Source organism: Aquarana catesbeiana, linkage group LG02, assembly GCF_042186555.1.
Source record: "Aquarana catesbeiana isolate 2022-GZ linkage group LG02, ASM4218655v1, whole genome shotgun sequence".
NCBI lineage: Eukaryota > Metazoa > Chordata > Amphibia > Anura > Ranidae > Aquarana > Aquarana catesbeiana.
This window is the reverse complement of record NC_133325.1, coordinates 576,992,431-577,009,164: the sequence shown is the minus strand read 5'-3', so window position 1 is coordinate 577,009,164 and position 16,734 is coordinate 576,992,431. Positions and strand designations below refer to the sequence as shown.

At 41.8% G+C, this 16,734-nt stretch overlaps 1 protein-coding gene across 1 annotated transcript in view; it reads right to left on the bottom strand.

Moving 5' to 3' along the window:
• Positions 1-16,734, bottom strand: part of CNKSR1 (connector enhancer of kinase suppressor of Ras 1) — a 144,344-nt gene that overhangs the window by 77,479 nt on the left and 50,131 nt on the right. Inside the window, exons 7-8 of the mRNA XM_073616135.1 lie at positions 15,196-15,255; positions 5,380-5,448 (exon numbers count right to left, since the gene is read on the bottom strand). Coding sequence (XP_073472236.1) covers positions 5,380-5,448; positions 15,196-15,255 — 129 coding nt within the window. The remainder of the gene's footprint in view (positions 1-5,379; positions 5,449-15,195; positions 15,256-16,734) is intronic.

The following is a 16,734-nucleotide window of genomic DNA, read 5'->3' as shown; positions in this document are numbered from 1 at the left end:
AGAGAGGCCGAAGGGTAGCGCTCTGAATTGAAGGTGTAGAATTTCTTTCCCTGTTTCTATTGCTAGTCTTAGAAACTTCTGGCAACTTTGGTGTATGGGTATGTGCAGATACGCATCTTTTAAATCCAGGGAGACCATATAACAGCTTGGTGGTAACAGGGCCTTCACTGAGTATATGGAATCCATTCTGAATCTTTTGTAAGTTATGGATAGATTTAAGGGTTTGAGGTTGAGGATTGGTCTGACCTTCCCTGAGGGTTTTTGTACTCCAAATATATGGGAGTAAAAACCCTGCCCTTTTTCTTCTCTTGGGACCTTGATTATTACACCTTGTTTTTTGAGATCCGTTATGGCACTCATTAACCCTCTGGCTTTCCCTCTGTTTTTTGGAAGCCTGGTGGTGTAAAATCTGTTTGGGGGTGAACTTGAAAATTCCAGGTAATACCCCTCCTTTATTGTTCTTAAAATAAACTGACTGGAGGATATCTCTTCCCATTGCGGGAGGAAGGCCCCCAGTCTTCCTCCTACTGGGACTACTTTGTCATTGTTTATTTTTGGCTTGTTCAGGAGGACGAAAAATCGCTCCTCCCTTTCCTTTCCCTCTCTGGACCCAAGGTCTTTTCTGGTTTTCTGCCTTGGGTGTAGAGAAACGGGATCTTGTGTCCCCTCTCTGCTTCCTCTTATTCTGGTATGGCTGACTCCAGGTTGCTTTCCGTTTCAGCGGAAACGCCTTCTTTTTATCCGCTGTACGGTCCAGCACTTCTTCTAAACCTGGCCCAAACAGCAGGTCCCCTGTGAAGGGGATCCCGCAAAGCTTGGCTTTAGATGCGCAATCACCTTGCCATGTTTTTAACCAAAGGGCCCTCCGTGTGGAGTTAGTTAGTGCCGAAGATCTGGCTGCCATGCGTACCAGTTCTGCTGATGCATCTGCGATATACGCGATGCCTCGCAGAAGAGTGGGAAAAGAGGATAAAATCTGCTCTTTTGCAGTTCCTTCCTCGATGTGTGCCTGAATCTGGTTCAACCAGAACTCAACATTTCTGGCCACTACCGTGACTGCCATGGCTGGCTTTAGGCTTCCCACTGTGGCGTCCCATGACTTTCTTAACAGGGAGTCCATCCTCTTATCCATTGCTTCAGATAAGACCCCCATGTCCTCAAAAGCTAGATCCGTATGTCTCGATACTTGTGAGAACGCCGCATCTAGCTTCGGGTTTTTATTCCATATTGATGATTTGTCATCTGAAAATGGAAACCGTCTCTTTAAAGCTTTCGAAAAGAATGGCTTTCTTTCTGGCTCTTGCCACTCTTTTTTAATTGCCTCCACTAAGACATCATGAACGGGAAAATTTTTCTTTTCCTGTTCCCCTAAACCCACATACATTTGATCATGTAGGGATAAAGGTTTTTTCTCAGTCTGTATACCTAATGTGGTATGAATGGCTCCCAGAAGATGGTCAACTTCTTCCAATGAGAGTTTGTACCTGGAGGGTTTTCTGGAATCCCCTTCCAGGGCCTCTCCTTCTGATTCTTGGGAGCCAGACGCTGCGCTGTCAGGCTCCTCGTCTGCCTCCTCCCTAGGGGCTGATGCAGTGCCTGCACTAGTGGAAGGTAGTGCTTGTACTTTTGGTTTTGTTTGTACTGTAGCAGGGGCAGTCTGCAGCTGTGGGATCTGAAACCCTTCAAAGAAGGTTTTAAAGGATTCAAATGTATTTGATAATTCTTTAACAGAAGCTGCTAAATCACTGCCCTGCTCAGTGGAATGTTCCTGCACCAACTTGCAAATACATTCTTTGCACAATGCTTTCCCCCAGGAATCTTTAAGTGTATTTTTACAGGAAGGGCACCTCCTTTTTGAGTTGTGAGAGGGCCTGGCTTTGTCTGTTTTCTGAAATAAAATAAAAGACAAAACCCCACAAGTTAATACTACCATCATATTCTCCTGCAATCTTGCAGGTGCACAGCGTTTATCATGTGGGCTTCCCTCACCAGGGGCCCCATGAACCACCCTCTGACATCCGAGGGCCCTTTACCCACCCCCCCCCTTCTATTTTGTTGGATGAATCCCGGTGGGGGGCGGGGGGGGGGGGGGGCGGTGGGTCAGGCCAGGGAGGTTCCACACTAGGTCCCCCTTACCTTAACATGGCTGGAGCTGGTCTCTGCTGGAGCTGCAGTCTGGTCTCTACCTTCTGCGTCCGACATTTTGGTGTCACCACCGGAGCCTTTGCTGTCTCTACAGCATGTGCGGCTCCTCTCCAGCCTCTGCCTGGCTCCTTTTCATGATTCGCGGCCGGAACCGGAAGCCGCGAACCCGGAAGTGCACGCCCTACCGCCGGATATGACGTCACTCGTCACAGGCGCTGTGCGGTCCCAATACCCGGCGTGATTACACTGCCAGTGCTTACACGCTGCTTGAGGGTATGGGACGGCTCGGCCTGCACCTCCTGCTACCGCTCTCGGATATTGAAAAGGGAGCCCCCCCGACCTCCATCTGCACTCAGGGATGTGGGGGTGACAATCCTCCTCCAGGTTAGTTGTTTGCCTGGACTGCCCAGGGAGCCTCTGCTCCTTTTTAGGACAACTGCCTGAGCCTCCTGACTCTCCTGGCTTGGCTCCTGTGGTGTCTCCCTTCTGGAGGAAACACAAATAACTGAGGAGCCAGCAGGGGAGGAGGAAATTTATAAGAAAGCTGGCGCAGGTGTTTCCTACAGAGGGGAGGAGCCAAGGTCTCTCAGGTGGCTGTCCTGAAAGACGATTAGGGGAAAAAATTGCGTTTGAAAGACCGCTGTGCAAATACTGTGTGACATAAAATATTGCAACAACCGCTATTTTATTCCCTAGGGCAGTGATGGCGAACCTTGGCACCCCAGATGTTTTGGAACTACACTTCCCATGATGCTCAACTACACTGCAGAGTGCATGAGCATCATGGGAAATGTAGTTCCAAAACATCTGGGGTGCCAAGGTTCGCCCTAGGGTCTCTGCTATATATATATATATATATATATATATATATATATATATATATATATATATATATATATATATATATATATATATATAAATAAATAATGTTTGGGGGTTAAACTGAGAGCTTTGGAGTTCAGTTCATTCATAAGCGTAAACATTGTATCTCTTCGGGTTCTTTTTATCAGACTTGCCAGGCTGCCCAGAGAGGAGAGAAGTCTTCACAGAAGATTTCAGGCAACTTGCATTGACTTCTATTACAGAAGTCATTTGCAAGTCATGCTGAAGTTATATCGGCCTTTTTTTATCAGTACAATTGGCATATGCCGATTAAGTAAAAAACACCAAATTTCAGCCGATATATCGGTTGACCTCTAGGTGCAAAGCATTGAAAAGTTATTTACAAATGAAATAAATAGATTTGTTTTTAACTTAGCGCTTTTTCAGTGTGAAATTTGTAAATATATGTGAATATATGTGTGTAAAAATATTCACTAACAAAGCAAACAAAAAAAAGTTTTTATTTTATTAACGATAAACAATTGACATGAACAAAAGAAAAAAAAGCAGGAAAATAATAATGAAATGGAGGAGAATAGGGAGTTAATTAAGGCTGATTGGAGTAAATAAAAGGGTTATTAAGGGGTTAAACAGAGGAACATTTGTTCATCCCTTTGATCTGCAGATGAAGAAACAGTAATATACAAAAAGAAACAATGTTTCTTTTTATTTTAGTGTTTCAGGGCTGAGCAATGTTGTCAACATTGCCGGTTGCTTTTTTTTTTTTTTTTTGACAGCTCCAATTACCGGACTTCTTTAACACTGAGGAGACCCGCTAACAGCTCAAAGAACCGAGCCAGAAAGTATTGGTTTCAGGTATTAGTGCATTTGCACGAGTACCGTTACGGGTGCAAATACTCGGTACCGATACTACCCTGTTTCCCCGAAAATAAGACCTAGCGTGATTGTCGGTGATGGCTGCAATATAAGCCCTACCCTCCAAATAAGCCCTATCCCGTTTCTCTGAAAATAAGCCCTACCCTGAAAATAAGACCTACAAGGACTTTAACTAGGGCTTATTTGGAGGGTAGGGCTTATATTGCAGCCATCACAGACAATCACGCTAGGTCTTATTTATTTTCGGGGAAACAGGGTAGTATCGGTGCAACCCTAGTTTGAATGCGATTGCTTAATTCTGAACACAGCTACATCCCCAGTTATAAGAGAGTGTGCACACTTATGCAATCATATTTTCATTTTTTTATTTTTACCCCCCCCCCCAAAAGATTTCAGTTTATTTTTTAATTTTTTATAGGTCACATTAAAAAGGTGGAAAAAGTTCTGAAATGATTTATCTTGGTCTCATGTTTTTTACATCACAGAAACCTGACATTTTAAAACAGGGGTGTGTAGATCTTTTAGATCCACTGTAGTAACCAGCTTAGGTCAGAATTGCTCCTATATAGTATTTAGTGGTTATGTTTCATATTACAAAGTAAAAAAAAAAAAAAAGTAACTTAAAGAGTATTCAAGTCCAACCACCAAATCTCAATTTGTGTTTAACATGTTAATATGATTTAAAAAAACAATGTTTCTTAAAATTAATTGGCAGCTCTCAAAAAACAATTCCTGGTGTTCCTGTAAGGAATGAACTTGTTCATATACTTCAACTGTTGCTACCATCAGGAAACCTACCTGGAGAAATCCCATGGAGCCATTGCTGAGGTGAATGCATGTAGAAAGAAGAGACTGCAAGATATCAGCAGGATTCTTATATTTCTCCTCTGCACAGTTGACATATTTATGGTGCATGGATCAGAATAAATGTATCTATATAATCTTTTAACACATCCAGTTTTACATACCCAGTTCGGACTATTTTATTTTTTAAATGTATTCTGCTTTATATTTGCTGCAGTCCATGAGGTGTCAAGGGATAGAATGAAGCCTCAACATATTTTGTTTTTCCAATTAGGGCGCACTCCTACCCAAATATAAAAGTAACTTTTGCATATTTTCTTTGCATCCTTGTCCTTTCTCAGTGTAAAACAACAATGATATTGATCTCAATTTTAAATCATAAGCATGCTAAAGGTTCTTTGTCAGATATTCCATGTTCTTATCTTACCCACTTTCCTGCTCTATAGTTCTCCGATCCCCTTATCTGCAATGTATGCCTGATGTTACACTTGACAATCAGATCTTTATCATATCCAAAAAAAATTTCAAATATTGAAGGATGCAAAATGCAACCTGGTTACGCACTGATCCCCTTTGCAGCAGAAGGTTTAAGATTTCTGTAATTTATAATAGTGAAATGCTTGTTGGAGTCTCCCTCTTCAAATCATTTTTCTTTACATCTACCAGTTCTGATTGCCAACAGATTTAGAAGATGCTCTTTATTGAACTTACCACAACCTGATCATTCACTTTAATGATCTCATCTCCTGGAAGGATTTGTTCACACTCTCTGGCTGCAGACTAAAACACAAGAATGAAAGTGAAAAGTTACACATAAAAGACAGGTCTAACAACATGAAAGAACGAGCGAGAAAGAAAAAAAAAAAAAAAAAAAAAACACACCACCACAAAACAACCTGAAACTGCAATCCACATGGAAACAAGCCATACAGGAAAATAAAGCATAATAATGCTAAAGGGAAAAGCACAAAAGTGATTTAGCATCTAAAATTGTTTACTTGAAGTGTTTTTCCTTTCCATAAACCATTGTTTATTTTCTTGTAATGTGCCTCTAAACTAGCAAGCAAATTTGACCACATCAAGAAAGTCAGTTTCCTAGAAAAACTTCCTCCGGCACTGGTAACGTCCATATTTCTATCTTGAAGCTTTCTCAATATTTATTTTAAAGATGTTTAAGTTTAAAGTTTATACTAATTACATCTGAACATGACATGTCAGCTTCTTTATACACCTTTTTCCCAGCATTATATTTATAACAATAGTGCAGGTGCTCCATAACTCAGAGGTAGCAGTTACATGTGATTATTTGTAAATTATGCTTATATATAGTATGCTTAGCAACGCTCATTGCACTATACACCATTCTAGTTCATGAACCAAACAATTGCATTATGTTTGTAATTTATTTATTTTTATTTTTTTTAAGGACACCTTTTTTTCTGGAATTGGTATGGTTCACTGGAATTTGCTCTTTGTCATCTTTGCCTGACAGAGTTGCAGACCTTTTGTATTTACAGTGCCTTGCAAAAGTATTCACCCCCTTTGGCATTTTTCGTGTTTTGTTACCTCAAAACCTGTAATTAACATGGATTGTTTGAGGATTCACATCATTTAATTTACAGGACATGCCCACAACTTTGAAGATTTTTTTTTTTTTTTTTATTGTGAAGCAAACACCAAATAGGACAAAATAACAGAAAAAGTCAATGTGCATAACTATTCACCCCCTAAAGTCAATATTTTGTAGAGCCACCTTTTGTGGCTATCACAGCTCCAAGTCACTTAGGATAAGTCTCTATGAGCTTGCCACATCCTACCACTGGGATTTTTGCCCATTCCTCCTTGCAAAACTGCTCCAGCTCCTTCAAGTTGGATGGTTTGCGCTTGTGAACAGCAATCTTTAAGTCTGACCACAGATTTTCTATTGGACTGAGGTCTGGGCTTTGACTAGGCCATTCCAAATAATTTACATGTTTCCCCTTAAACACCTTAAGTGTTGCTTTAGCAGTGTGTTTGGGGTCATTGTCCTGCTGGAAGGTGAACCTCCGTCCTAGCCTCAAATCACACACCGAGTGGTACAGGTTTTGCACAAGAATATCCCTGTATTTAGCACCATTCATCTTTCCCTCAACTCAGTTTCCCAGTCCTGACTGCTGAAAAACATCCCCACAGCATGATGCTGCCACCAACATGTTTCACTGTGGGGATGGTGTTCTTTGGGTGATGTGATGTGTTGGGTTTGTGCCAGACATAGCGTTTTCTTTGATGGCCAAAAAGTTCAATTTTAGTCTCATCAGACCAGAGCACTTTCCTCCATACATTTTGGGAGTTTCCCACATGCCTTTTCGCAAACTCAAAACATGCCATTTTGTTTTTTGCTGAAAGTAATGGCTTTCTTCTGGCCACTCTGCCATAAAGCCCAACTCTATGGAGCGTACTGCTTATTGTCGTCCTATGTACAGATACTCCAGTCTCTGCTGTGGAACTCTGCAGCTCCTCCAGTGTTACCTTAGGGCTCTGTGCTGCCTCTCGGATTAATGCTCTCCTTGCCCGGTCCGTGAGTTTTGGTGTGCGGCCATCTCTTGGCAGGTTTGCTGTTGTGCCATGTTCTTTCCATTTGGTTATGATTGATTTGATGGTGCTCCTAGGGATCATCAAAGATTTGGATATTTTTTTATAACCTAACCCTGACTTGCACTTCTCAACAACATTGTCCCTTACTTGTTTGGAGAGTTCCTTGGTCTTCACGGCAGTGTTTGGTTAGTGGTGCCTCTTGCTTAGGTGTTGCAGCCTCTGGGGCCTTTCAAAAAGGTGTGTATATGTAATGACAGATCATGTGACACTTAGATTGTACACAGGTGGCCATCATTTCACTAATTATGTGACTTCTGAAGGTAATTGGTTGCACCAGAGCTTTTTATGGGCTTCATAACAAAAGGGGGTGAATACATATGCACATGCCAATTATCATTTTTTTATTTCTGAAAAATAGTTTTATGTATATTTTTTCTAATTTTACTTCACCAACTTAGACTATTGTGTTCTGATCCATCACATATAATTCAGATTAAAAAAAAACAGTGAACTAAAGGATGTAATGTAACAAAATAGGTAAAAAGCCAAGGGGGGTGAATACTTTTGCAAGGCACTGTAAAAGGAAGAGTCCAACAAAAATTGGCATTTGTTGGCAGATGGTGGAATAATACACTTTGTATTCATCCAAAAATAGCAAGAAGACCTCACCCTAGAATACTGCTCCCTCTGCCTTAGGCCCCTTTCACACAATCGGACCTTTCAGGTCCGCCTGTCAATTTTGACCTGAACGGACGCTCCATGTTAGCCTATAGAGCAACGGATGTCAGCGGAGACATGTCCACTGACATCCCACCCCGTCCGATCCGTTAAAAACAGACGGATGGCCCTACGTCCAGATCCATCGCTGGCGGATCGGATCGGGTGAGATCTGATGAAAACGGACATTCTGTCCGTTTTCATCCGATCCCTCCATAGGCAGCAGCTGCACCTGACAAGCCCCTCCCCGCTCAGTGAGCAGAGAGGGACCTGTCATCCGCCGGCTCAGCGGAGATCAACGGAGAGCTCTCCCGCTGAGCCGGCGGACCGAGGCAAGCTCCGTGGAAACGGAGTCCACCTCGTGTAAATGAGGCCTTAGACTTTCACACCACTTGCTGCATTGTATTTTATGTAATCTTAATTAAAAGAAGAGCAAATTCACATTACCATGACTGCTTTAGGTGGACGCTACTGGCAATGCAAGTGAGATTTTGTCACCTGGTGTCTATTCAATGAAGCCAATGGGTACGGTACTTGTTCTGAGTGTTTTTGTTCAGTAGACAGAAGTCCAGTCAAATAACTTTAAAAGTAAATATACATATAAATTGAAAGCCAGTAAAGACGGTATTTGACCTGCATGTTATGTAGCCACCAACTATATAAGCAGGCACAGCCAGAGTAGTTATTTTGCAGCTGGTCTAAAAGATGAGCATTTAAAGTATATGTAATTCAATTACTAAATCCCATATGAAGTTTAAAGTGGTTGTAAAGGCAGAAGTTTTTTTAGCTTATAAAACCTTCTGCATTTAGCTTTCCCCACAGCCCACATACATTCCACATGAATGATTATACTACCAAAATTAGTGTGTGCTGTAAATTGCCTCCAGCATTGCTCCTGTTTCTTCTTGCTGGAGGCTGCCATTTTGCTGAAGCCCAGAGCCCCTGAACAGCAGTAAATTATAAAGTGGAACTAAATTAAACTAATCAACTTAATGGTTTAAAAAAATTTGTTACATTCCTGGAATGCCAGGATTGCTAACTGTCACATTTGCTTGTCAAACCATGAAATGATTGTTGTCATAACTGATCACATGTGCAGCACCATGGCAGTTGAAGGCCAAAAAGAAGCAGCTTGCTTGGCTGTAAAAGGTAGAAGGGTTTAATTGTTCTTTAACCACTTGCCGACCGCCGCACGACTATATACGTCGGCAGAATGGCACGGGCAGGCAAAAGGACTTACAGGTACGTCCTTGCCTGTCCGCGGGTGGGGGGTCCGATCGGACCCCCCCCCCCCCCCCCGGTGCCTGCGGCGGTCGGCAAATCTCCCCCGGCGATCGGTGGTGAGGGGGAGGCCATCCATTCGTGGCCCCCCCCTCGCGATCGCTCCCAGCCAATGGGATCATTTCCCTGCCTCTGTATTGTACACAGAGGCAGAGGAAATGATGTCATCTCTCCTCGGCTCGGTATTTTCCGTTCCGGGCCGAGGAGAGAAGACTGTAATGTGAGTGCACCAACACACTACACACACAGTAGAACATGCCAGGCACACAAAACACCCCGATCCCCCCCCAATCACCCCCCCCCCCCGTCACAAACTGACACCAAGCAGGTTTTTTTTTTTTTTCTGATTACTGTATTGGTGTCAGTTTGTGACAGTTACAGTGTTAGGGCAATGAGTGTGTGTTAGGCCCCCTTTAGGTCTAGGATACCCCCCTAACCCCCCCTAAAAAAGTTTTAACCCCTTGATCACCCCCCGTCACCAGTGTCGCTAAGCGATCATTTTTCTGATCGCTGTATTAGTGTCGCTGGTGACGCTAGTTAGGGACGTAAATATTTAGGTTCGCCGTCAGCGTTTTATAGCGACAGGGACCCCCATATACTATCTAATAAATGTTTTAACCCCTTGATTGCCCCCTAGTTAACCCTTTCACCACTGATCACCGTATAACCGTTACGGGTGGCGCTGGTTAGTTCGTTTATTTTTTATAGTGTCAGGGCACCCGCCGTTTATTACCGAATAAAGGTTTAGCCCCCTGATCGCCCGGCGGTGATATGCGTCGCCCCAGGCAGCGTCAGATTAGCACCAGTACCGCTAACACCCACGCACGCAGCATACGCCTCCCTTAGTGGTATAGTATCTGATCAATATCTGATCCGTTCAGATCTATACTAGCGTCCCCAGCAGTTTAGGGTTCCCAAAAACGCAGTGTTAGCGGGATCAGCCCAGATACCTGCTAGCACCAGCGTTTTGCCCCTCCGCCCGGCCCAGCCCAGCACACCCACCCAAGTGCAGTATCGATCGATCACTGTCACTTACAAAACACTAAAACGCATAACTGCAGCGTTCGCAGAGTCAGGCCTGATCCCTGCGATCGCTAACAGTTTTTTTGGTAGCGTTTTGGTGAACTGGCAAGCACCAGCCCCAGGCAGCGTCAGGTTAGTGCCAGTAGCGCTAACACCCACGCACGCACCGTACACCTCCCTTAGTGGTATAGTATCTGAACTGATCAATATCTGATCTGATCCGATCAGATCTATACTGGCGTCCCCAGCAGTTTAGGGTTCCCAAAAACGCAGTGTTAGTGGGATCAGCCCAGATACCTGCTAGCACCTGCGTTTTGCCCCTCCGCCCGGCCCAGCCCAGCCCACCCAAGTGCAGTATCGATCGATCACTGTCACTTACAAAACACTAAATGCATAACTGCAGTGTTCGCAGAGTCAGGCCTGATCCCTGCGATCGTTAACAGTTTTTTTGGTAGCGTTTTGGTGAACTGGCAAGCGCCAGCGGCCTAGTACACCCCGGTCGTAGTCAAACCAGCACTGCAGTAACACTTGGTGACGTGGCGAGTTCCATAAGTGCAGTTCAAGCTGGTGAGGTGGCAAGCACAAGTAGTGTCCCGCTGCCACCAAAAAGACAAACACAGGCCCGTCGTGCCCATAATGCCCTTCCTGCTGCATTCGCCAATCCTAATTGGGAACCCACCACTTCTGCAGCGCCCGTACTTCCCCCATTCACATCCTCAACCAAAGGCAGTCGGCTGCATGAGAGGCATTTTTATGTCCTCCCGAGTACCCCTACCCAACGAACCCCCCCAAAAAAGATGTTGTGTCTGCAGCAAGCACGGATATAGGCGTGACACCCGCTATTATTGTCCCTCCTGTCCTGACAATCCTGGTCTTTGCATTGGTGAATGTTTTGAACGCTACCATTCACTAGTTGAGTATTAGCGTAGGGTACAGCATTGTACAGACTAGGACACACTTTCACAGGGTCTCCCAAGATGCCATCGCATTTTGAGAGACCCGAACCTGGAACCGGTTACAGTTATAAAAGTTAGTTACAAAAAAAAAAAAAAAGTGTAAAAAAAAAAAAAAAAAAACACACAAACAAAAATATAAAATAAAAAATAATAGTTGTCGTTTTATTGTTCTCTCTCTATTCTCTCTCTCTATTGTTCTGCTCTTTTTTACTGTATTCTATTCTGCAATGTTTTATTGTTATTATGTTTTATCATGTTTGCTTTTCAGGTATGCAATTTTTTATACTTTACCGTTTACTGTGCTTTATTGTTAACCATTTTTTTGTCTTCAGGTACACCATTCACGACTTTGAGTGGTTATACCAGAATGATGCCTGCAGGTTTAGGTATCATCTTGGTATCATTCTTTTCAGCCAGCGGTCGGCTTTCATGTAAAAGCAATCCTAGCGGCTAATTAGCCTCTAGACTGCTTTTACAAGCAGTGGGAGAGAATGCCCCCCCCCCCACCCACCGTCTTCCGTGTTTTTCTCTGGCTCTCCTGTCTCAACAGGGAACCTGAGAATGCAGCCGGTGATTCAGCCAGCTGACCATAGAGCTGATCAGAGACCAGAGTGGCTCCAAACATCTCTATGGCCTAAGAAACCGGAAGCTACGAGCATTTTATGACTTAGATTTCGCCGGATGTAAATAGCGCCATTGGGAAATTGGGGAAGCATTTTATCACACCGATCTTGGTGTGGTCAGATGCTTTGAGGGCGGAGGAGAAATCTAGGGTCTAGACCCCAATTTTTTCAAAAAAAGAGTACCTGTCACTACCTATTGCTATCATAGGGGATATTTACATTCCCTGAGATAATAATAAAAATGATTAAAAAAAAAAAAAAAAAATGAAAGGAACAGTTTTAAAATAAGATAAAAAAGCAAAAAAAAATAAAGAAAAAAAAAAAGCACCCCTGTCCCCCCTGCTCTCGCGCTAAGGCGAACGCAAGCGTCGGTCTGGCGTCAAATGTAAACAGCAATTGCACCATGCATGTGAGGTATCACCGCGACGGTCAGATCGAGGGCAGTAATTTTAGCAGTAGACCTCCTCTGTAAATCTAAAGTGGTAACCTGTAAAGGCTTTTAAAGGCTTTTAAAAATGTATTTATTTTGTTGCCACTGCACGTTTGTGCGCAATTGTAAAGCATGTCATGCTTGGTATCCATGTACTCGGCCTAAGATCATCTTTTTTATTTCATCAAACATTTGGGCAATATAGTGTGTTTTAGTGCATTAAAATTTAAAAAAGTGTGTTTTTTCCCCAAAAAATGCGTTTGAAAAATCGCTGCGCAAATACTGTGTGAAAAAAAAAAAATTAAACACCCACCATTTTAATCTGTAGGGCATTTGCTTTAAAAAAAATATATAATGTGTGGGGGTTCAAAGTAATTTTCTTGCAAAAAAAAAATAATTTTTTCATGTAATCAAAAAGTGTCAGAAAGGTCTTTGTCTTCAAGTGGTTAGAAGAGTGGGTGATGTGTGACATAAGCTTCTAAATGTTGTGCATAAAATGCCAGGACAGTTCAAACCCCCCCAAATGACCCCATTTTGGAAAGTAGACACCCCAAGCTATTTGCTGAGAGGCATGTCGAGTCCATGGAATATTTTTTATTGTGACACAAGTTGCGGGAAAGAGACAAATTTTTTTTTTTTTTTTTTTGCACAAAGTTGTCACTAAATGATATATTGCTCAAACATGCCATGGGAATATGTGAAATTACACCCCAAAATACATTCTGTTGCTTCTCCTGAGTACGGGGATACCACATGTGTGAGACTTTTTGGGAGTCTAGCCGCGTATGGGACCCCGAAAACCAAGCACCGCCTTCAGGCTTTCTAAGGGCGTAAATTTTTGATTTCACTCTTCACTGCCTATCACAGTCTCGGAGGCCATGGAATGCCCAGGTGGCACAAAACCCCCCCAAATGACCCCATTTTGGAAAGTAGACACCCAAAGCTATTTGCTGAGCGGTATAGTGAGTATTTTGCAGACCTCACTTTTTGTCAAAGTTTTGAAAATTAAAAAAAGAAAAAAAAAATTTTTTTTTTGTCTTTCTTCATTTTCAAAAACAAATGAGAGCTGCAAAATACTCACCATGCCTCTCAGCAAATAGCTTGGGGTGTCTACTTTCCAAAATGGGGTCATTTGGGGGGGTTTGTGCCACCTGGGCATTCCATGACCTCCGAAACTGTGATAGGCAGTGAAGAGTGAAATCAAAAATGTACACCCTTAGAAATCCTGAAGGCGGTGATTGGTTTTCGGGGCCCCGTACGCGGCTAGGCTCCCAAAAAGTCCCACACATGTGGTATCCCCATACTCAGGAGAAGCAGCTAAATGTATTTTGGGGTGCAATTCCACATATGCCCATGACCTGTGTGAGCAATATATCATTTAGTGACAACTTTGTGCAAAAAAAATAAATAGTCACTTTCCCGCAACTTGTGTCAAAATATAAAATATTCCATGGACTCAACATGCCTCTCAGCAAATAGCTTGGGGTGTCTACTTTCCAAAATGGGGTCATTTGGGGGGGTTTGTGCCATCTGGGCATTTTATGGCCTTCAAAACTGTGATAGGTAGTGAGGAGTAAAATCAAAAATGTACGCCCTTAGAAATCCTGAAGGCAGTGATTGGTTTTCGGGGCCCCGTATGCGGCTAGGCTCCCAAAAAGTCCCACACATGTGGTATCCCCGTACTCAGGAGAAGCAGCTAAATGTATTTTGGGGTGCAATTCCACATATGCCCATGGCCTGTGTGAGCAATATATCATTTAGTGACAACTTTTTGTAATTTTTTTTCTTTTTTTTTGTCATTATTCAATCACTTGGGACAAAAAAAATGAATATTCAATGGGCTCAACATGCCTCTCAGCAATTTCCTTGGGGTGTCTACTTTCCAAAATGGGGTCATTTGTGGGGGTTTTGTACTGTCCTGCCATTTTAGCACCTCAAGAAACGACATAGGCAGTCATAAATTAAAGGCTGTGTAAATTCCAGAAAATGTACCCTAGTTTGTAGGCGCTATAACTTTTGCGCAAACCAATAAATATACACTTATTGACATTTTTTTTACCAAAGACATGTGGCCAAATACATTTTGGCCTAAATGTATGACTAAAATTGAGTTTATTGGATTTTTTTTATAACAAAAAGTAGAAAATATCATTTTTTTTCAAAATTTTCGGTCTTTTTCCGTGTATAGCGCAAAAAATAAAAACGGCAGAGGTGATCAAATACCATCAAAAGAAAGCTCTATTTGTGGTGAAATAAAGGACGCAAATTTCGTTTGGTTACAGCATTGCATGACCGCGCAATTAGCAGTTAAAGCGACGCAGTGCCAAATTGTAAAAAGTGCTCTGGTCAGGAAGGGGGTAAATCCTTCCGGGGCTGAAGTGGTTAAAAAAGTTGTCAGCATATCGGCCTCTACAAATTCAGCAGTGCCCAAAAAGGGCTAAAAATAGAGAGCAACTGAGCATGTGCAGAGGAGGGTGAAACAGTGTATTACCTGATTTTAAACAGTATAGTATATACCTGCAAAAGGAGCCAGCCTAGAGTGAACTAGCAGGACTTAAATTTTCTGACTAAAGTACCACTTTAATTTATGTATGGTTTACATCTACTTTAATTCACAGTTCACGTGCTGCTAGGGACATGCCGTTTGCTTTGCTCTAACTGTATATGTGCAGTAGCCAACATCCATCACCATGGGAGAGAGCAGGTAACAGGTACATTTGCGATTTATATAAAACTCAAGATTTGTGTGAACAAGAGGCAATAACAATGTCACCATACTGGTTTTAGAACAACAAAGTGTCATTTTAGCTCTAAACAGAGCACTAACCAAACAGCATACACCACGTAATCAGCTCTACCCACAGTTATCAGTAACCATTTCCATTTATGTATTTGCAGCTAGTAGCAAGTGATTGAAACTGACCTCTGGTACTGTTTGGCCAACAAAATGCTGTCCTGAAGAAGTGGATTTAATTACAAGGCCCTAAGACATAAAAATAAGTCATTAATGATTTAAAATACGACAATAGTCAAATATTTTTCCCTGAGGAAACCCACTATCAGTCTTAGGTAATTCACATGTAAAGCAGCAATCCTATAAAACAAAAATGGCTTAAAATACCTTTCTACAATAATATAATTTTTAACTTGCCAATAAAATACTTTTCTTGAATTACAATATAGGACACAGGATCTTGGCCTTAACAATGGGTAAGATGTAGCTACCTTCAGGTAATTGGACACCTGCAAAAAAACCCACAGGGACATTCCCAAACAACCCCTTTCACATCCAGTAAGCCTCAGCCTTGTAGTAAGTAATACAATTATCATGAAGGAACAGAGGAGAGGGAGCAGTGTCCTTTATGGTCTCACAAAAAAGGATTTTACTGTCAAGTCATAAAATTTGTTTTTTTGCGTTTTTAAATATATTAAAGTACAACTATAGGTAAAACTCCCCCCCCCCCAAAGAAAAGTATAATTTAAATAAACTATAGCTGACACTTAATATGTAACAAATATGTGACTGAATTTAAACCTCTACAGATAAGTGGAGTAAATAGTAGCGCTCAAATAAATAAAAAAATAAAAATGTGCTAATGAAAGCAATGATCGATCTAAATGAACAGTAAAAGGTATACATGTGTGAATATTGACAATAATACCCTCATTGAAAATCGGTCACAATATGAATGTGATCTGACAAAAAAGTTATTGGTGAACACTGTGAGCAAACACATCCTATCACATAATGTTCAAAGCAACACAACCTGTGGCAGATGTGAAAATAATAAATTAAATCTTAACATAAAGTTCATATCATGTGAATATATTCTAACAAAAAAAAGTTATTGGTGAACACTGTGAGCAAACACATCATATATCACATAATAATCAAAATAACACACCCTGTGACAGATGTGAAAATAATGAATAAAGTGTTGACATAAAGTTCATAAATATTCCGAAGAATGGTCTGAAAAAAAATCTATAAATGAAAACTTGGTTGTTCTTTGTGATCTTCCACCACACCTCAATGTTTGTGCTTCCACTCCCACTTAAAGATTTGCACTCACCAGCTACAATTGCCTCCCACTCTCGTGTTTGGCATAACTCGCCTCAACCCACACTTATTGGGGGTTAAAATGTGATCTCCAGATTCCAAACGTGATCTCCAAATAGCGAGCGTAAATGCAACAAATCCTTTTCCTCAAGTGATTGCTCCACATGAAAATGAAAAAAATGCTCCAAATAGTGTGAAAAAGTACAGCAAATTTATTAAAAATTCAAACCATCGCACACCATTGCACTCACATGTGTAAAAACCAATGCAGGCCAAAAAAACACTCCAAAAGGAAAATCAGAGTTTGGTGTTTGCTCACAGTGTTCACCAATAACTTTTTTGTCAGATCACATTTATATTGTGACTAATTTTCAATGAGGGTATTATTGTCAATATTCACAC